The 23,440-nt window shown below is 31.5% G+C and overlaps 1 protein-coding gene across 3 annotated transcripts in view; it reads right to left on the bottom strand.

The window, feature by feature from the left end:
- LOC129958505 (intraflagellar transport protein 43 homolog) overlaps positions 1–23,440 on the bottom strand; it is a 72,226-nt gene that overhangs the window by 10,546 nt on the left and 38,240 nt on the right. For all 3 annotated transcript variants that reach the window (XM_056071029.1, XM_056071030.1, XM_056071031.1), the window contains exons 6-7: positions 21,770–21,816; positions 3,847–3,919 (exon numbers count right to left, since the gene is read on the bottom strand). In XM_056071029.1, the coding sequence (XP_055927004.1) occupies positions 3,847–3,919; positions 21,770–21,816 (120 nt within the window). The remainder of the gene's footprint in view (positions 1–3,846; positions 3,920–21,769; positions 21,817–23,440) is intronic.

The following is a 23,440-nucleotide window of genomic DNA, read 5'->3' as shown; positions in this document are numbered from 1 at the left end:
AAAAGCGAAGAAGGAAAAAAAGCTGATATTTAGTTCAGAATTTACTACATTTTGATACATTGACATTTGTCAAGTGAACTTTTCTGTTTCTTGTTGACTTTTATGATGTTTTTTAATATTTGTACCATGCATCTTATATTCCTGAACATTTTTAAAATTTTCATTATTTTATCATAGAATCAATCTTGTATTTGCTTATATATAGGATTTTAAATTATCACTTTTATATATCGTATCCTTTATTTCAATTACACCATACGTTTGGCGCAATATAATCAAAAATGGTTTTTGCGCCAATAAACCCCACATTCACTCACTCACAAGTAAAATTAATATTTTGTTTCTAACCCTTTCTTTTTCATCATATTTCTTTCTTCAGAGAAAGTTTTACTTGTAGAGATTATTTTTAAGATTAACCCAAAGAGAATAAAACTGGATCTGACAGGAGTCGAATTTTCAGACATAAGTATAAAATGTAACTCATAAAAAATTCTATCAAGCTTAGAAATACTTCGAAATGCGAATTTGGCTACTTTTAAACCTTGTTACTAAATATTTATAACGTTCAAGAATAATAAATTTCTGAGTTTTTATTGGAATAACATGGGATGTCAATTAACTCTATTTTCTAATGAGAAAGCATAAGCTTTATAATTAGGAAAGAAACTCTATCTGGAAAAGATTTAAATCAGTAAACATGTATTGTATTTAGTTATAAGGCTTAATTACTTTTCTTTTTTCCCCCATTTTGAGTATATTTAATAAAACATTCATTTTAAATAGGTTTAATTACGTTACATGAAAAAAATTTACATTGAAGCAATTTTTAAATTTCATAAAAAAAAAAAAAAAACAATAACTTTCTCTTGTATATTAATCTTTGATAATCTAAATGCCAAGTAATAAAACTGTCATTTATAAGTCTATGTAATTTCCATGTATTTTTTAATTGTTATAGCCATTCAATAAATTTGATAATAGTATTTACTGCCCTCTAACATTCGTAATGATCAAAATGATGCGTATTCAAGCATGATTAAGGAAGCTCCATTGTAATGTAAAGGCAGACATAGAATAACTGTATAAATTAATGAAATAAATTTTTTTTTCCACCTTCTGTGGAAGCGAAATACTTCATATTAGACACAGTAGGAGATTGTTGGTGAAGATGGTATTATTATTGGCTACAAATTACCCACTTCTATATGTGGAAAAATGTTCGGTTGGGAGGTAAGGTATGAATGGTTCTTCATGAATAATTATTAATAAATAAAGAAAATTTGAAATAAGTTTTAGCAACTAATTTCAGATTGCTTTTCTATTGGGAATGTAAAAAGAATGTCATAATATGAAGTTAAGATATGCTTAGAGTGCTTAGATGATCACTTATTTTTATTTAATATATGGCTGCCTCAAGTTAACTAAGAAGTAATAAATGCAATATGAAATTATACTTGGCTTTTTTAAAACAAAATTTTGTACACACTTGCCCAATATTATGACAGAGTCAACGAAAACATAACAAATGAACAAGAGTAAAATTCTTTCAAATATATAACCACAAACTGACTACACGGACCCGTTGGAAGGCACACGGAAAAACTTAAACAGCTAAACCGCCGAAACAGCAACATTGGCGGGAACTGTGGTTGAGTCTTAAAGGCTATCACTGGCCACGGTACAATCCTTCCCTAAGGAAGTACGTCCCGTCACCGATGGGAGGTGCCAGACCCCTACCTTTATGTGCAATCACTAGAGTGGCGAGAAACAACCACCATACCGGAAGCTTCTCATCCTCAATTACGAGCTGTCCCCGTGGGACTTTCAAATATATAAAGAAGATTTAAAACGGCCAAATCATAGCATCTGATATTTTCATAATTAACGGCTAATAAGAAGTGTGGCCATCCAGGGCAGCTTTACAAAATTCAGAAAGTGCCCTCAAACTAAAAATTAATCTAATAAATATAATTTGCAGTATAAAATATCATTCTTCAAACAGGGTACTTTTAAAATTCGAGGGATTCTGGAAAGGAGATACTCTAGTACAATGGTGCATCCCAAGCATGCTTTACGAGATTTTAGTTCAGTTACATCATAAAACCCTTAATAAGGTAAGATCTGTGTACTCTAACAGATAAATGGAAATACTTAATATGTGGTGTGCTATCCAAGAATTCAGCTACAACAAAAATTATTGCTTTTCTATTATTTGGAGGAATAATAACAGTCTAAAACAAAATTCATTGAGAAAATAACACATTATTGAAAAATTTTTCATGGTTATGCAATGTCTTCCAAATTATATTCGGCATCACTGCTTAAAATAATAGAGGTTGCTGTTATGAATAATAGTGATATATGTATTTGCAACTTTAATTTTGGATAAAAGTTTATAAAAACAATGGGCAATCTTTTTCCCTATAAATCATCACACTCGAATCATTATACAATTTTTTTAAACAAAACTAGCGCAGGAAATATGAAAGGACAACGAAAAGGGCATTTATTACGAAAGAAATCTGTAAGACATGAGTTATACCAAAAATTTCATATCCTTCCTACATAGCTCTAGAGTAATTTAATATAATATTTGTGCTTTAAAAATAATACATATACTTATCTACCAATAAGTATTTGGACATCCATGCTAATGAGGATATCTGCTGTCCTGATGATCTACGTCACGCCTTCTGTGCTTGAATATCGTGTTGCGTTAGCATTAGTCGCAAGACACCACGAAATTCAGAGCTGTCTGACTTCGAGAAAGGTGTAACAGCCGGATATCATATAAATGGTCAATTTTCTATTGAGTTAAACATTCAAAAATCGATAGTGGCTTTTGTGATAAAGAAGTGAAAGGTGAGTGGTGTGCTTCGACCCGGCAGATCCATGAAACTAAGAGATAGAGAGTGCTGTCCAAACCGATGACCCACATACTCCAGAAGTTCCAGACTGTTGTTTCGATAAATACCATCCACAAGGAAGCACATTTGCCAGGTTTCCATGGTCTTGCTATCGCCCAGAAGTCCAATCGCGTTGCTCGGTTGAGGTGGTGCAAGGCACGTCGAAATTGGAACGTAGATGAGTGGAAACCGGTTCTCTGGAGTGATGAATTCAAGTTTCAATCTCTACCAGTCGGACGGCAGAGTTTGGGTTAGGAGTATGCATGAAGAACGCCTTTTGCCAGAATACAATGTGCCTACAATAAAGTTTGGTGGAGGTGGAATTATGGTCTGGGGATGTTGCTCGTGGTATATGAATAGAACCCTTGATCCCAATTCATGGTAAGCTTAACGCCGCCTCCGATTCCACTAGTCTAGACAATAATGCGCTTCCTGCATTGTAGCAATTTTACGGGTTGGATCATTGTTATTTCAAGGATGGCAACGCCATTTGTCATGTTGCGAGGTCCACCATGGATTGGTAAGATGATAATGGAGTGAACAGACTGGACTGGCCTTCCCAGAGTCCAGACTTATATCCTATGGAAAACTTCTGGGACGAGTTGGATCGCCAAATTAAGGGGTGCAGCAATCGTTCAAAGTCGGTGAAAGAACTTACATGTCTTCCTCAAGTCGAATATCACTGTCAATCATCCAAACACTTATGGAAAGTATGCCCCGGACAGCTAAGGCTTAGGTGGAGGTTCTACCAACTACTGAATATGAGTAAATTGTGTTTATCTCCTTTATAACAGGTGTCCAATTACTTGTTGGTAGATAGTGTATAATTTAATACTATGAAAGAAATAATCTAAAAATGAAAAGTTTAAGGAATCAAAGCAGCTTTAGTAAATGTCTAACAAAGAACAGTGATAAATAACAATCAATTTTTGAAATTTACCTAGGAGCTTTAGCAACATCAGCAGAAAGTTCTTCTTCTTTCATAGTATCTAAATCAGGTATAACTGGAATTTCTAAAAATATATATAAAGTATTAAATCAAACAATCAAAACATTTTGAAGTAATGTTTTCAAAAAATATAATTAAATAATCAATATATGAATATGTTCAACCAACTTGCAATTTCAATAATAATTTTTCGAATTGTTCTGTTACCTCACCTCAGTTCTGCCGAACATGTTTTGATTAGTTGACTATAATAATGATGAACAGCAACAAAGAGATTAGTAGTCTTTTTAAAAATTTTAATCTCTTTCACACAAAAAGAAAAAAAAATCGGAAGTGTTTATAAAAAAATCAGCTATTCTAATAAAATTAAGCTTAAAATATTTTGAAAATAATTACTTATACTTCCATATATTGTACACCGAAAATTATCAGTGCATTATGAAAAGTTTTATAACAACAGGATGGTTACAATGAATAAAAACTAACGTTATAAATTGTACAAGAAACTGTAGAGCAATTAATCAATTGAAGAAAAGAAAGGAAATGGAAACAAAGAAATATAGAGCTTAAAAGGAATAGTTGAGCTGTTTTCAACCACTGTGTACTGTATTAAAACTTTATTATTATTTTTTTTAATGAAACGCAAATTTCAAAGAAAAGAGAAAATCCATTAGAGACTCATTTTATAACAAAGTTTATTGACATTACATTAAATGAATGAGAAGATGGCGATGAATGACGGGAACTATTCAGTAGAACTGAGATAACTACTACTTCCATTATTAAATATCATTGCAATTTTCAAGGCAATTAAAAATTGTTGAATCAGTTCACAACCTTAAAGAAAACTGAAGAAATTAGCTCTATTCTAAGGTTACTTTCATTTCCTCTCCCTCCCCTTAAATAATGTGATATCCTTGCTCTTTTTATATGCAGATAAGGTTAGAAATTTTTTTTTTTTTTTCTAAAGAAGCTTCTAGTCTCGAAAACTTGTGCGGTGAGCAGCAACGAATATGCATGGCTTCCTCCTTGCAGCATACATACGTGATCAGCACCTAGGATGTCGCTTCGCTTGTTTCCGTAGGTGTTTGTCATTCTTCTTCGCTCAAAATTCAATGGAACCTCGAACATAATTCGTTCCCGAATTATACTTGTAATGCGAAACAAGCGAAATCCTTTTTTAAATAGGAAACCAGGTAAAATAGGACAATTCATTCTATCTCGAAACTAATATTCAAACAATTTATAATAATGTAATATATTATTTATAATGAATGCATTTTTTACGAGAAAATTATCTAAAGACATTTGTTTTTGACTACGCTTCAAAATTTCGCGAAAATGAGATGCAGCTTTATCGTTAAATGATTTTGTAGCGCTCACAGCTACTGCCTTATTAGGGTGACGCTTCTCAACATGCGAAGCAATAATTTCCGTGCTTTCAGTATCTCTCTTATGTCTTGGGAAGCTATTACTCAGTTGCGTCTATTATTTCTCTCCTCACCAAATTTCCTCTGCAGTTTTTGCTGCGACACAGAATGCAGCTCCATAAGTTCTGTGGTAGATCTGGTTATGTTCTTCCACCAACTCATCTATGACGTTGCCATGCGCATCTAGCCTCATAATTCTGGGCAGAGACAAAAACTCGTCGATTAAGACTCCATGAGTTCTTGATCAAATCCTTCGGAGTCACGTTCGTCCATGCCTCATTTATTATTATAAATGGGATTTAAAGGAGAAAGAAAATAAGGAGACTGGTGGATTACAAGACTGCATCAAAGGCGGAATGCAAGCACATTATTAAATGATCTACGATTTCAAGAGTCATAAGGCTAGTTTAAAATTTTGTGAGGATATATTTGTAAATCATCGTTCGAACACTCCGTTTTCATAAAAATACAAATGACATACAAAAGCAAAGCAGCAAACTATCTCAAACAGCAAGCCAGATATGAGCACACTTGCGCTGAGAATTTCATTTAATGTGTGAAGAAAATACCAATTGTCGTATCACGTTCGTAGCAATTGTTGGTTCTCCCAAAAACCCGCACAGGATAAGATTGACTGTGAGTAAAAATATGCGTTTGCATGTCTTCCCACATGCATGCTCAAATATGGAAGTGATTTAAGGGAATTAGTTTTTACCCTTATACGGTAAAGAGAGGAGTAAAATAACCATAAAACTGACTATTTTCAATTCTGGTAAACTACACTTCTTAAATTAATTGTTTACACTTTCTTTAACTATACTTAACATTACATTATCAGAAAATAGCTACATTTTAAAAAATTTATTTCTGTTTTAAGTCATAAAACTTAGTAATCACTACTATTTTTAGGCTTATTACTATGATCATTTTACACTATGGCATGAGATAAAATGATCACAGATGGAAAAAAAAAAGAAAAAAAGTGACTCATAAAATTCTTATTACATCGTTAAAAGCAACTACAAAATTAACAATATACATTTTTTCTTAACACATTCACAGAAATTTTAACAGTTATATTGATCAAAAATTAAAAATATAATGCCTTATTGTATCGGATGTTTGTTCATATAGTAATCATTTCCCTTTTAATTTTCTATCCAACTTCATTCAATTGCAACGTAAGTCTGATTGAAAATGAAAAATTATTAAAGAAACATGCATGATATGAGAAAAATACGCTTTTTTGAGACGATATGGTGTAATACTTCCACAATTTCGTATGATTTTGCATTGAAGTGGTTTTTATTAAACGTTCTAATAATATACGTTTTTATTTATCAACACTAAAAATAATTTCTTAACCGCTCAAAGTCCGGTTCAACCGCAACTTTAACTTTTAAGTTGTGGGGGCTTTTAATTTTCTGATAGAATCAAAACACTGAAAAGACAGATTCTTTTCAAAAATTATATAAATACAAAATTCGTTCTCACGTTCTCTCTTTCAAAAACAACTACATAGAAACCAAGGGAAAATTATATCCAATTTTAAACTCCAAACCAAACTCCCAAGGAGAAACAAGCCTCTCATCTCCTGCGCAAGAAAGTAACACATGTTTCAAATAAGCTTAGTGAGAACACGTAGAAAGACTGCGGATAATAAAAACGAATTCTGTTAAATGGGGTTGAAAATTCACATTGAAAAGCTTGCCGGCTTTAAAAGTTGTAGGACTCAATTAAAAAACATTTCTGGTCCTCAACCAATATTCAATCAGAATATAAAATAAATTCAATAATAAAGAAGGATATTAAAAAAAAAACACGTTTATTAGTGAATTAAGGAATAGAATTTTTTCATTTTAATTGTTTTTCACTTTTACGCCATTAACTATATTTATTTACACTATAGAAACATAAAAAGTCAAACTTCATTACCAAGTAGTACCATGCACAAGGAATTAAATTTAAGTAAACTTATATAAATTCTGAAAAATTAAAATTGTTGTATAAACAGAAAATACAAGCGAGTGTATAATTTCAAAACTCTAACACAGTGGTTCTTAACCTTTTTAAGCCGCTACCCAAATTTGAGAAATATGCTCATGTCGCGACCCAAAAAAAAGTTAAAATTTTTCATTGCTTTATTTTAGATTGTATTTTTAAAAAATCTTCAATCCTACGATGAAAATTTTTTTAACTCACAATTTTTTTATTTATTTTTTTAATAATAAAGATAAACAAAAGTACTTTTCGATCCAAGGAAAATTTATTTAATAATCAAGTGTTATTAATAATTTTTATTGACCAAATTAAAATATATTTATAACTTTTTGAAAATAATTGACATTTTAACTTATTCCTAAAAAAAAAAAGAAATATCAAAGCATATGTTAAGTCTTTTAAATTTTAAATGCAAGTCATACAGTTTTAATGAGAACCTTGCGCTTGAATACATTTTGAAAGATCTTCAAACCTCGGTTGAATGCATGTCAAGGAGCACCTTATATCTATTTCAGGATTTAACTTGTTCCGGTAATTGTTTTTGATTACACACAGAGCCGAAAAACCAGCCTCACACATATATGTTGTTGCAAAGGGCAATAATACTTTTAGGGCTTCTTTAACAATTATTGGCTTTTCGGTTTTTAATTTTAACCAGAAAGCACAAAGATTCAGTGTTTTTGTAGAAATTGTATCGAAGTGCTTGGTCACTTTGTATTTCTATTAATTGCTCTTGAAATTGATTAATATTAACAAATTCCTCATGCAAATCACTTACATCAAAATTAAATGGCATTCGAACCCAATTATATTTGAAAACATCGTCTGCAGAGAAATATCGATCAAAGTCTGCTATTAGTTTTTCTAAATGATTAATAATAATTTTCTGTATTTCAAAATCTGTGATATCAATATTATTGTCTTCAACAAGTAAATTAAGAGTCGGGAATGAAGCAAGTTTCTTTATTTCAACCTTATTTCTCCATAATTTGAGTTTATTTTTAAAACATGTAATTTTTTCAGTTAGTTCACATTCATTTTCGATTGTTGATATTTATTCAAGTCGTCATTTCTAAAATGTCTGAAATTTGTTGTATTACTAACTTTTTTGGTTCGACTCAGCACGACCCAAGAAATATGCTTCGCGACCCAATTTTGGGTCGCGACCCATAGGTTAAGAACCGCTGCTCTAACACAACAAGAAGAGTGAAAAAAAATCTTTTACAAAGAAAAACATATTATTAATTACATCCATTAAATTCCATTACAAAATGTATTAGAAAGAAAAATAAGTAATATGTCGAATGCATGATTTATAAAAGTAATTTCCCGATTTAAATCAAAATTATTAATATTATTTAAATAATTGTAGAAAAATCGTGTTATTGCAGCAGACTATCAACATTGCTAAAAAGGACAAAATCTATTAATAATTTTGCAAACAAATAAAGCAAAAAAAGCAAGGTAAATCAATGAAAAATGACAAAGTTAACTAATTCGAAGCAGCTAACAAAAACATGATTTATCCAAAAATTTGAATTAAGAAAAACTTTTTAAAATGTAACAACAGAAAATGATGAATTTCAAACTAAAATTGGAAAACAGTGATTCATTCATAATATTTTACAATTTTAATAAATAATGCATTCTGAATAAATTATGAAATTTTTTGAAAAACAATAAAATTAGATTTATTCATAATTTTTTAATAATATAATGGGGTATATATTATAATATAATAATTTTTAATATAAAATTAATAATATAATTTTAATAATATAATTTTTTAATAATTATAATGAACTTATTTAATTTTTTTTTCATTGGATACATTAAATAACAGTCAAGTGTGGAAGAGAAAATTTTTAATTCATGATTGCTGCGGACAGAAAGTAAGGCTGTATTTAATTAAAGAAATCAAATCAGAAATTTTCTTAAAATCACAATTTCTAATCTTGATTTTAATCAAAATAAATACGTCTTACGCAAACGATATTTTAACACTACATTAATAGAAAATTCAAGAAGGCCAGAAAATAATTAGAATTGTAGATGAATTAGAAAAAAAAATTATTCAAATTAGCTAAGTTACAAAGTAATAAAAATAATAATGATGATGATTAAATGCGCCTTTTTAAAAGTAGTTGTAATGTAGAAGTCGGTATATACTTATGTGGAAAAATTCTTTTTCAGTTTCAAGTCCCTTTCTGGACTGAAACGGGAATACTTATTTCTAATCATCTGTCTTAACCTTGAGAAAAGTTAGAAATAAAGGATCAATAAGAATTAAAAGATTTCTGAAGTGTTTTCTCCGGCCATAAATCTATTAGGATTCATCTTCTTCGAAAATGTCCTGTTATAATCCGAAGTTATCATCGAAATACACCAATGGCACACTGGCCAGTTTGCTAATTTCCGACAGCAAATGAATAAGACAATAAAGTCCCTTCAAGATGTGTGTGTGAGAGAGGAAGGGAAGAACTAGCGAATGCAGAGAATTGCTAGAACTTCTTGTGCCTTTTCTCAAACAAATAAATAAAATAGCAATGAACTAAATATTATTAACACACAATCTCTTCTGTGCAAAAACCACTCACAGCTTTTATGGCTGCATGAGGCTTACGGCAGGACAAAGAAACTAGCTCTTTATTCAGGGAGTTGTGGTCCTAACGAAAGATGACTAAACAATGTGCTTTTCCTCTCTCTCTTTTCTACAGCTGCATTTTATTATTATAAAACTAAAGGGCTGTAAAAAAAGCAACACAAAGATCAATAAACGTATTTAAAAATAAGTAAAAGTTCTAAAATAAATGATCAAAGAAATAAAATGATTCAAGATAAAACGATTTTTTATTTTGAAAAAGTCTCAGTATATTCTTGTAACACTCTGACACAGGGTCCTATTGGAAGCATTCGGTCCAATCGGCCCTGATCGAGGGAGCTTCCAACTGGAATTAATGGAAGAAACAAATTGAACTTTTATTGTGACATCACAATATTCATAATGTTATAACTGGTGACTGTGAGTGTCCTATCTTACCGGATGAGGTTTCAACTGAAGTTGTTTCTGCTTATGTGGAGAAGCGGAAAGCTTTTGTCACTGATGACACCTTAGCCCAACTAATTCAGGTGGGCAACATGGACAGTAGCAATGTGCAACAGTACTAAAAGTGCATCAGAAAAGTGCTATCAGTTTATGAACAGAGCTCTCACCAGCGGTTTCATCGTTTGAAGGAGCAGTTTTCCGTAGGGAGAAAGAACTGGAAGACGACTTATGTTGCAAAATTGCAAAGAAATTTCAACGAACTAAAAGACGAATTAAAATCTATTAGCGAAAACAGCATTGCTAGATCTGCTGATGAGTTCAATAATGTCAATTTATCGTTCGAATATTTTGAATATATGAATGTGTGGGAATCTATTCCAGTTAAAGAGTGATCAGTGAATAATTTGACTAAGAGGCTTCGATGGATAGAAATGTTCCACAGTTCTGGCTGCTACCAAGAAGAAAATGATAAATAAACCTGAAAAGAAAATGCTGCATTTGTCGGAAGCCAGTTCATATTACTGCGAACTGTAAGAGGAAAGAAAGCAAATCTAAAATTGAAGGTGAGGCTTTTATGTGTACTGCAGGAGATCCAGAAAGTGAAGTATGATTTCAGACATGAACAAAACACAAAAAAACTATTTTGTGGATTTCACTAAATTCATCTAACCAGTAAATCTGGGGAACAATGACGCAATAATGGCATATGGTAATGGAACTGTGAAAGTGAAATAAAAATCAAAGGTAAGTGGGACAGGCGCCATTTAATATAAGTGTGATATGCTTCTGATAACAGCAGAAATCTTTTCTCGATTAGTGGTCCTATACAGCAACAATCTTTAGGTGGTTCTAAGTACTTTAATTCTTTCAAAGATGATTTCACCAAGTACCGTAGGGAGTGTTTCATTTATTCTAAGAATGAAGTTTCCAAATGTCTTAAAACTTTTCTTAATGAAGCAAAAAAAACTGGTCATACCATTACAGCAGTAATGAGTATTGGTGGAGAGAAGTTTCAAAATTCAACACTAAAAAGTATTCTTGAACGATCATTAATCTCTTTACACATTTTAGTGCCCTATACTATTGAATAAAATGGAGCGAGAGAACAGGAAAATCGAATTGTTGAGGAAAATGCCTGATTCAAGCTAGAAATCTTCCTTTGAAACTATTTGCAGAAACAGTAAATAATTGTGTTTGTGTGTTCAACAAAAAAGGGCCAACATCAAATAAAGATAAAAGTTCTAATGAATTATGGTTTTCAAAAGACATTAATTATTAGACTTAACATTAATCACTAGAATACATTTGGCACTAAGTGCTCTGTGCATTATCTGAACAAAAAAAAGGAGGAAATGGGACAAGACAAGTGTAAAGGTGTTTTTGCTAGCAACAGTAGAGAAAATAATGGTTATAGGATCTACATAAAAGATTAGAACAAGATTATCCTGAGTCGAGAAAGATTTGTTATAGATAGATCTCCCACTGATAATCAAACATCAGCTATAGAAATTTTGAAGAAATCTCCCAAAGCATCAGACATGGATGTGGAAGAAGAAATAGGGGAAATATCATATAGTACTGAAAATAGAGAAGAAACTTTAGATAATTTTTTAATTTTTTTTTGCTTATAAGCAAAAACTTGCTTAGATGTACAGAAACTTGCGGGAGTGATTCATGTTAAGAATGCTAATCAAGTTTGACAATTTTCTTTTATTAACAGAACATGCAGAACCTGAGACCAACAAAAAAGCAATGATTTCTGAAAATAGTGATAAATGACTTTGCTGCTATGAGAGTAGAATTGGAATCCCTGTCAAATAACAAATTTGGTATCTCGTAAATCTACCCTCTGTCAGAAAACCATTAGTAGTAAGAGGGAAATACAAGGTGAAATTAAATGCTGATGAAACACTGTACAGCACTGCAAAGCTCACCTAATTGAAAAAGGATATAGGCAGAAATTTGGAGTTGATTTCCATGAAATCTTTAGTCCTGTGGTAAGATAGGACACCTTAAGAACTGTTTTAAATGTTGCTGTTACTTGAAAATTACAACTTACATCGTTATGTGTAAAACTGCATTTCTCTATGGAAACCTCTCCGAGGATATTGTTACAAAAAATTTTTTCTACAAATACCGCCAATAAATCGTAATGACGCAGCACATTTAATTGCTAGTTCAGCAGCTTTCTTGCTGTCTAATCCTCCAGTTTCTCTACGTGTCGGCGACTCCGACTATCATACACCACTTCTGACGATACACACGACTTCCTTCAGTTCTGAGTGCTGTCTTTTATAGCTCCGGGAGGAGGGGCTAGAATCTTCAGACTAATCAGGGTGTACCTGGGTGTATCTCGGTTCTGGATGGATCGTGAAAGTTCTCGCACTTTCCAGTATTATCCCTTTAGTCGCCAAATGGTCGCCAAGCTCAGCACGCACAGGACAGATCTTACAAAGGTTTTAAACGGGTTTTTTTCCAGGATGACACTATTCGTGCCGGGTAGCAAAATTATAGATTTGTAACATTGCTCTCCTCTTCAAAGACTGACGTCCCGGCAGTCCTACTTCAATCCAACAGCTGGCGTAGGCTTCCGAATGATGTGATGATGATGATGCTTTAGGCGACTTCCACACTTTCGAAGATGACATCATTTACTAATTTGGCGGCGACTAAAGATCCATCCGAACCTTCTCAATGCTTTTGACTCGGACCTCTTCGTCGTTTCGGATTGTACACCCAGACTCGATTCCGTTCTTTAAAATGCAGGATGTCCCAAGGAGCCAATTTTTGTGTCCTAACAGGACTCTCCGAAACAAATTCTAGCCAGGCTGGTCGGTTGGTCACTTTGATCTTCCTCCATCGAGTCAACCGAATATCAGGATTGTCCAACAGTGCCTTCCGGAGTCTGCCTGATAGCCAGGAATTCGTCTTCGTCGCCAGATCTTCCACGGGAATATCTCCGCTTATTTCCAGTTCATTCCCGACACTCGAAAATTGTCCGCTGCTCTCAACACACGATCTTCCAAACAGCGCATCTTCCCCTGAGGGAAGGGCTTCTCTGCGACGACATAAGTTTTCCGGATACACAGAAGATTCCTCGGCTCCTACTTGTATCACACTCCTATACAAGTCCACAGCGTAGCCGAATTCTTGAAGGAAATTGAAGCCGATACTGCAGAGATCAGCGATTCCAGACACGTAGTCTTCATCCATGCCATTATGCCAGGAGATATCAAGAGGCTTGCAGACAGGTTGTCCCTTTACCCTCTGGGACGAATCCAATCCAAACGGGGTAGCATCAACTCCCGCATCCATAGGCATAAAGCACGGGTCGCCACCAACAGACCCGTTCAAAGAGAGTTCAGATTCTCCATCCCCAAGTGCCGACTCCCTCGATTCCACATCAGGGGACTCATTCGGAGAAGACTGTTTCAACTCTGCGATTACTTGACACTCTCCCTGTTCGTTCCTCTCCCTATTGAACTCCGGTTCATCCTCAGGATCGCCAGTCTCCTTTTCGATGACAACGGTCTTCATTCTGTCTTCGGTCTTTTTTTCTTCCACTTGGCTCTCGCTGTTTCCTTCAATTTCCTCTGTAATATATTGGACGTCTTCGATTTTTTTACCTATATCTTTTAAAATTTCTTACTTTAATTCATTCTTTATTTCTTCATATCCGGCTTTCAATTCCTCTTGTCCTTTCTTCAACTCTGCCATCATGGCAAGTAGCTCTGCGAATTTTGCATCCATACTTCTGGTCCAAGGCATACACAGGAAAATCCAAATAATCCCACTTCTGACACCAAATGTTACAAAAAAAAATTTCTACAAATACCGCCAATAAATCGTAATGACGCAGCACATTTAATTGCTAGTTCAGCAGCTTTCTTGCTGTTTAATCCTCCAGTTTCTCTACGTGTCGGCGACTCCGACTACTCTCATACACCACTTCTGACGATACACACGACTTCCTTCAGTTCCAAGTGCCTGTCTTTTATAGCTCCGGGAGGCGGGGCTAGAATCTTCAGACCAATCAGGGCGTACCTGGGTGTATCTCGGTTCTAAGTGGATGGATCGTGAAAGTTCCCGAACTTTCCAGTATTATCCATTTAGTCGCCAAACTCAGCACGCACAGGACAGATCTTACAAAGGTTTTTTTTCGAAGGATGACACTATTCGTGCCGGGTAGCAAAATTACAGATTTGTAACAATATTTACAGGACTCAATCTGAAGGATTTAGTCATGGTACTAGGCAAATATGAAAAAAGTACATATGGTTTAAAATAAGCTCCGAAGTGTCGGAAAGAGTGTTATAAAATTTTGCCGGACAGAGTGGTTTGAAATAATCTAACTGTTACCCATGTTTATTTTTACATGATGAGGAATCACTGTATCTGATTGTGTATGTTGATGATGGAATCATTGTAATACATGAAGAAAGGACTATGAAATTGTTTCTCAAGGAACTTGAAAATAAATTCTCTGAGGTGATTTGAAAAGCCAACTTTTTTCTAGATGTGGACACTGAGCATCTTAAAAATCGGAAAATTTTATACAGCTGGACGCTGATTTTAAGAAAATTCTGAGTCTCTTCGATATGAGTTTTTCAAACGAAAAAAGTATACCTTTCGAAAAGGGCACAATTACAATAGGTAATTAAGCATCTCTTTCTGTTTATGTATCCTATCATGAAACAGTGGGAAGTCTCATGTTTACACAATCTTATGCAGAGGCAGTGCTTTCCCAGGTTTGGGATAAACCTCGGTAAATACATTGGAAGACAGATAAAGGAATTTTAAGGTATCTGAAAGGAACCGAAAAGTGTAGTATTCTGTTTCAATGTCAACTCCACACAACCCTTTAATTTTTTAATGAATTAGATTATACTGGTGATCCTCTAACCAGGAAATCAAACTTAGGAATGGTGTATAATGGTGGTACTATAACATGAGAAGCCAACATCAAAATTGTATTCCTCTCTCTACAACTGAGGCAGAATTTATTGTCGCAAGTCAAGCGGCAAAAGAAGCAATTTGGTTGCACAATTTTTTAAAAGAATTGTGCTGTGTGACTACTATACCAGTTCCACAAACTAACAATCAAAGAGCCATCCATTTAATTAAAAATACTGAGTTTCATAATGGAAAATTATTCATTATTGACATTCGTTACAAATGTATTCATTAACACTCTGAAAGTAAACAACGTGATGTCATAAATTGTATTAGTGAAATTCAGGTTGCTAATATATTAAAAAAACCTCTTGCTAAAGACAGATTTTTAAAACTCGGGTCACTGCTAGGAATGTGTAATCAAAGTAATTAATTTTGTCAATGCATGTTTATATATACTATTTTTAGTATTGGCATTGTTATTTTTTAACCAATTTTTTAACTTTGTGTTTTATAGTATACAATGTATAAATATTTAAGCTGTTTAATTAAATACTGTTCTAGAATGCAGTTCAGATTGTTCTGATTTAGGAGTAATATCGTAAATAATCATAATTGTTTTATGTAATTTATTGTTAAATTTGCAACATTTGAGTGTTTACTTGTCTTTACTTTAGAGTTGTGTGTTTGTTGCATTTTCTTATGATTCCTAAATTCACCTAATAATAAATCTATTTCTGCTGTGCATATTCGTCTTAATGACTTCAGATATTACATTACTTCGATCTTCCATTTTCCCCCAACTTATACGTAAATTTTAATTACTAAGCACAGTTTATTATGATTATTTTTGTACAATCACTTGCTAAGTAATTTCCCTGCCATACTATTACTTCATCTAACTGCAATGGCCGGAAGTGAAGAATTTAAGAGTTCAAGAGCTCCATTAGTGCTCACGCAAATGGGCTCTTAATTGCTTGCTGTTTTCCCATTCAGTTCGCTACACTTGTCAAGGCTTGAACAAAGAAATCTTAACAAAAACTAAAAAATGGATTATTTTTCTTAAGTAATGAAGAATAACAATCTTTAAGGAACTCTACTTCAAATCGCATTACACACACACACACATATATATGAAAAAATATATTAAAATTTTATCAGAATATATGCATATGTTAACTGTTTCTCAAAAAGTAACTCATAAAATGTTAATCTTTATACGCACATTCCAACAGCCAAACATAAAATTATGTTCATTTTACCCCACGTTACTTAAGCGGTTCTAAAATAATAAAATTTAAAATAAGACGAATATAGTTTACCTTTGCACAGAATTATGTTTCTCGAGAGTAAGAATAATGTATCATCAAATTTTCAAGAACATTGAAAGGCAAAAATGTTAGTTTTAATACTCCTTAGACACAGTCGAGCATAAAATCAGAATTATACCTATTCATGCTAATAGAATGTATCCAGATCCAAAATTTAGTTAACAAATAATGCTCATGATGCAAAAGACTTTTAAAAAAAATCACCATGCCAGTAAAATAATAAAGTAGACAAATTCTGTCAATTTTCTACACATTGTTCGTTTTATCTCACTTGTTCCTTTTACCCCATCAAATTCAACGAAAGTTCTTTTATAACGGATATATTTATTTCAGAACTACACATATTCTTTGTTAAAATTTACTTTTAAATGTATTCTCTTAGAAAGACATACTTATTTGTTCGCAATTTTTAACTATAAATCGAATTTTCAACATACGATATGTAATGTGTCAGATCCAGCTTCCTCATAGCAGCAATCGATATACACTGCAATGGCATGTATAATTAATAATTTCTAAAACAATTATGTATATTTGGTCTTTTAAAACAGTCTGTAATCAATAATAGTTTTATTTAAACTGGTTTGCAGAAATCAGTTATTTTTGCAGAACATAGAACAATCATTTGGATCCATCAGCAATCGATCAAGTGAAATAAAATATATATGTATGGTAAGGTGTAGTGGAGTCGAAAGGCAACAGAACGCCATTCTCGAACTGTTTATTTTTTTAAAAGATAAATAAATAAGTAAAAATTGTAATGATACCACCTTATAATTGGTATTTCAAATTAATAATCCACTGACAAGTGGTGGGAAGAAGAGTTTGAAAACATTATGGTTATAAATATTGAAATATACTTAATGCTTTAATTTGAAAATTCCTGATATTTCCCATATTACTTACACAAATCATAATTTTATGTTGATATTACTTAATTTTAGAATACCTTGGAATTAACAAATAAAAAAAAATATTATTTCATATTTTTGTTATGTTTTGAATTTCAAGACATGTTATCTAAATGTTTAATCGAAAACAAAAGAACAGATAGTAATTTCAAAATATGCATCGTTTCATTGTTGATACTTTTTATTCCATAAGTTTAATTCCTATACAAACTTATTGCACATTTTAAATGCAATATATATATATACACACTGTTAGGACACCTTTTCCTTGCTATCTCTATATTATTAATAAAAAGACATTTTAAATATAACACAAAACAGTTGCTCCACTATGTCTTCCTCCGCCACAACAGTACCATTTGGTACAGACTGCTTCTGTATTGCTTAATTTATAACTACACACAACTTTAACGACCAGGTTTTGCCTTCTTACATCAAATATATAGAAATTTTTTTAAAAAAACCCACCAAAATTTAAGCTTACCAGGTGAGTAAAGATGATTAAATACTTAAAAAGAGTAATATAAATAAATTATGCAAAATTCAAAAATAAAATGATGACAAATTCGATTGAAAACAAGAACAAAAAATTAATTTAAAATTGGAGCAAAGAATAACGGTCTTAAAATCGGACGTGGCGGCAGAAATTTACCGGTATAGAGACAGGACATCTCCGACGGGCTGTGTGTGTGTGTGTGTGTGTGAGGGGGGGGGGGTATTAATCTAAATTTATTTCAAAATAGCACACAACAGTTAATTTCATATTTTAAAAAGTAATCATGCATTTAATAGCTAATTTCATTGTAATAAATAATTATTTGCAATAATTAACCATTTGTGTACATAATAAGAAAAAGAAGGTAATAATAATTGTACGACCAAACGATGAATAATAACCGAAAATAAGGAATCGATCACATAATCTCAAATGAAATGTATTGAACTGATAATGGCCACAAATTTCCACATTATTATTTAAACAGCATTTAAAAAAAATAGCCAAAACAGTGAAAACAATTATTCATTTATTATCAAGCTTTGGAAATAACGCTATTTTACGCTATTAAACACTATTTTAAGCTAACAGAAATAAACTTATGCTACATGAAATGAAATCAACCAAATGTAACGCTCAAGAATTTTTCAGAATCAAATCTAGGATTGCTCACTTAAGTATAACAACACAATTTTAGTCATAATTGTAATATATTTGGTGAAATTAATAAATACTTTTAAAATTAAAGTGACTAATTTTTAATAAAACGTATTAGTTTAATTAAAAGTAATTAACAGAATATTTTTTCTAATAAATTTCTATATTCAAAAAATATTTTTTTAACTAACAATTCGCAGCTTTAATTCTTCAAACCAAAACAGCTATAATTTCTTTTAAAAGTAAAAATTATTGTATTGTGAAGGCATAGAAACGTATTCATTTACTCCAAAACTTATGCGAATCTTTAATATTTGAAATGATTAAAAAGGTTTATCCATACATTTGACATGAGTTAAAAGGTAACATTAAACAATATTTATTGTGTAAACATATATTAAAGGACTCAAGCTGAATTATAAAAGACAAAATAATTTTATAAATTAGAAATACAAGAAATTTCAAATTAAACCTCATTTTTTCAATTTTCCCCCTCCTCTTCAATATTTCTACAAAGACAGCGAATGTATTCACTATTGAAACAAGATACCATGCCATAGAAAGAACGAGGCCTTCTTCAAATTTAGATACAATAATAAACTGAATTTCTTTAAAAGTTGAATTAATCTTTTCTTTATAATAAAAACAAGTCTGTACATAGTATAACTGATAAAAAATTTCAATTAAAAATTATCAAAACTTAATCACAAATATGTATAAAATTATAAACAACCTACTGATAGTTTCCGTTTAGGATAGTTAAATTTAATAAATCTTCAAGATGCTTCACATATTTGAAAACTCCAAATCATTTTATTAAGTAGTCTCCAAAAATAGAAAACGGTTCCAAATAAAGAACATTTTATAAAGAAAATTGCACAATATGAATAAACAGAAAGCAAAAAATACCATTTTTTTAAAATCTTTAACAATACAATATTTTTCATATCTTTTTTAATTAGCAATCTTCTTCTTGTAAAGGGAATTTTATTTAATGAACATATGTAAAACGAAGTGAAACGAAAATTTATCCCCTTGAAAAAAATGCGGTATATTTTAATTTGCTGCAAACATAATACTCCGTACTTGAAAGAATTTTTCAACTGAAAAGTAACTTTCTAAGAACACTCTTTGGGTTCCTTGTTCTATTTCAAACAAATTTTATTGTTTAAAGGGACAGATGTAACACATTGCCTTTTAATACGTACATGAAATAATCTGTGAAAAAAAAAACCTCCACATATACAACAAGAAGAGCAAGAATCATTTTCTGAAAAAGATTTTACATTGATTATACGAACAATGAAATGTAAAAAGAATTGCTTTCATCATTACCTCCTATTTACATAACTTCTTTTCCTTGTAAATAAAAAAAGGATAACATAAACAATTAATTTAAAAAACAATCCCCCCAAAAAGTTACCAAATGGTGCCTGGAACCTTCAAATCTGCTTTAGGCACTACACAGTTTTGAATTACTTAAAAAAAAAACATTTACTCTAACGAGGAACCAAAAAGTTAAGACTAGCCATATAGCAACGGAAAAAATTTCTAAGCCACAAAACATTTTTTTTTTTTTTTTTTTTAGAAAAATAGTATCTTAGGTTTTTAATAGGCATTTTACATAAAAATCGGTTAAAAAATAATTTTTTACTTTATTTTTGAAACAGTTATGAAAGAGGGCTTCACGCTGGAACGTTCAAGGCAGACAAAAAAAAAAAAAAAAAAAAAAAAAAAAATCTCAATAACAGAAATGGACGATGTGGAAGGTTTTCTGGGTTTTAAAAAGACTTTATGGATGACAAAAGATTGAATTTCAGTAACAGATGAATTTTACTTCAGGGTTTCAAGTCCCCATTCTGTAGAATTTAATGAACTATAGGAAGTTATTTCACAGATTGAAAAAAAGGATCATAATAAAATGTTTGCGTTTATAATTATTAGTAAGGATGGCTCTACAGAAAAATGAAAGAATTACGGAGATTCATCATTGTAAGCTCTATCAAAATTACAAGTGTGGGTAGCAACAATTATAGAGGACTTCTTTATTGCAGATGCATAAAACAGTGCCAGACGCGATATTTAAAAATCCACTTGAATTCAAAGCAGGGCATTCCCATTTGACTTTAAAGGAAACGATTTCTTTCTCAACTTTCCAGCATGGGCATGAGTGAGAGAATGAGATACGTTACTTCCTACAACAAACACATTTCTCTTGGCTATATATTGTTCAATTGCAATAATTTTCCAATTGAACAATATATAGCCAATTATAATTCTTGCGCAAAGAAAAAAAAATCCAGTTGACCAATTGTTTACCACGCTATTCTAGTAAATTAGAGAGTTTAGATATCACTTAAAAAGTTAAAATTATTCCAACTAACCTTACATTTCTTAACACAAGCAGCATAATCTGGGATTTAAATGTTTTCGATTCATGGTACATTTTGACATCACTGAAGCTGGTTTGCATAAAGAAATGCTTTTCCCCCCCAATATCTTTGAAGAACTATGGATTTAGCAGATTTTATTTCTTAACACCCAATTTAATTTAAAGCATAAATTTTAGTTTTCTTTTCAATTATATTAAAAACACCAAGATTAAGATAAAACTTATTGGAAATTAAATTAACTTCTGAAAAAAATAGATATATATTCAGATATTTAAAAATACAGAAAAATGTCAAAAAATAATAACTAGTTTTGAATTCCTTTCATTATCTTGAAAATAAATCTAAGGAAAAACAAAAATTCTCAAAATGACGGTTGTTTGTTTTTAAAATCTGGGCAGCGTGTGGTATATGACGGATGAAAATTATTTGGAGTATTATGAGCTTAAAAGATTTTTGGAAAATGACAATAAACATTGACTTCTTAGACAAAGGAAAAAAAAAAGGAATTCGATTTAATCAAGGAAGTGAAATGTAATTATTGTGAACAGGATGCTGGGATTTAATGAGCTAATTACATGATAATACTTGAACTTTGCTGGTTATGTCTTCCTATAGAATAAATGTTTATTTAAAAAAAAGCAACTAATTCTTAGAAATTAAAAAAAAAATTAAGTATAACAACGCAATTACATAAAATATCTCACAGTATTGGAAATACTTTCACAAATGAATTTGCAATATTTGCTTTAAACTTACCTGAATTCACTGGGCTTGTGTCTATAACTTCTTTCTTAGGCGAATCTCTAAATGAAATATCAAAAACAATGCGTTTTAAATTATTTTCATATCTTTTTTATAAGCTTTCATATTACAAGCAACAAATAAGGAAAAACAGAAATGTAGTTAAATTGGTTATTTACTGATATTAGTTTTAGGCAAATCTGATACAAAATAATGTTTCAAGGTTTTCATGAAAACTTTTGCAAATACAGAAAAATTAAATAACATAAAGTATAGCAACACATAGTTTATTCCAAATATTTTTGAACTATATCAATAAAGCAATCAGCAAAATCAATCAGAATTAAAATAATCGAAAGAATGTTGGTAGTTTTAATTGTTTATTTTATTTCATTCGTTTTCTTTTGTATTTCTTGGCGTAAGAAACATCCTTGGCCAAACTGCAATAAGTATATGTTTAAAAATAAATCCACTGATATCAATAAGAAAATTTAAGTTGATTATTAGTTGTTCAACCTAGAAATATATCTGAAAAAGGTAAATTGATAAAATTGTAAAGAAAAGTCAGAAGGAATAATCAGAAATAAGCCTAAAAATATTTAAGTAATGCCTCCCGAAACAAGTTACACGACGACAAGGTTACACAATGAAGGAAAAGGTGGTAAAAATGGAAATTGAAAAAAAAAATCGATCATTATGGTAAGCAAAACATGAGTGCTCTCTTCCCAAAGATTAAATATTTACGAGTGAAACACGCATGTCCTAGACGACAGCATATTAATTGAACTGCAAATTCTCGTATAGTGAAAAAAAAAAAAGACTCCAAACCAACGGAAGGTTTCAATGAATGTAATTTGTTATGCATCTGTAGATCCTATTTTTCCAACCAAGTAGAAAAAAATTCGAGAAAGTAAGGACTTCTTGACACCATAGTAAGCCAGTCCTTCTAAACAGACAAGAAGTAGATTCTGCTACAGAAACCGCTATTTCGTTGCCAAAAATAGCCTAATGATTCAGAACTCAACAAAAGAAAATTAAAGAATTTATTTCTTAAACCGACGATATTTTTACGGCAACTGGATATATTCGATTATTATAATAAGCCAGTGTGTCCAAAAACTCATACTAGGAGTATAAATAATTGAATTAAAGACAAAAATTCCTGAAGAGTACAGAAAATTACCATTAATTAAGCAGTAAACACACTACAATTATGTTCAGTGTATAAGATGGAAATACAATACCACAATCTATCAGATTTCGAGCCACCTGTAAAAGAAGAATATTGATAGCGATAGTAGTGAAACCAACCGAAAAAATAAGGGAATGGTCGAAACCTGAAAAGGAATTCAGAATAGATAATTATGGATATTTTCGGGCGGAAAATAAAAGAAATCATTTGGCTTAATATTATAAAGATTTTGAATTCTAGAAAAGCATTTTAATTCGCCCACAGAAAGATGGAATGTGAGAAGAGTGAACATCACAGAGTCACTGAAAAACAACCGGAAATATTATTTAATATATGGAATGCTACGGGGCACAATTCCCTCGAAAAAAAATTAAGACGGATTTTTTTTTTTTTTTTAACGCTTTATAAGAAGTGGCAGCTGGTAGAAATATTATAAAGGGCTTTCTAAGGGTGAAGTTCGAAAAACGCCGCAGCACATGCGTAAAGCAATGATA

The sequence above is a fragment of the Argiope bruennichi genome, chromosome X1, assembly GCF_947563725.1.
Source record: "Argiope bruennichi chromosome X1, qqArgBrue1.1, whole genome shotgun sequence".
In the NCBI taxonomy this organism is placed as follows: Eukaryota; Metazoa; Arthropoda; class Arachnida; order Araneae; family Araneidae; genus Argiope; species Argiope bruennichi.
This window is presented reverse-complemented; position numbering and strand designations above follow the sequence as displayed.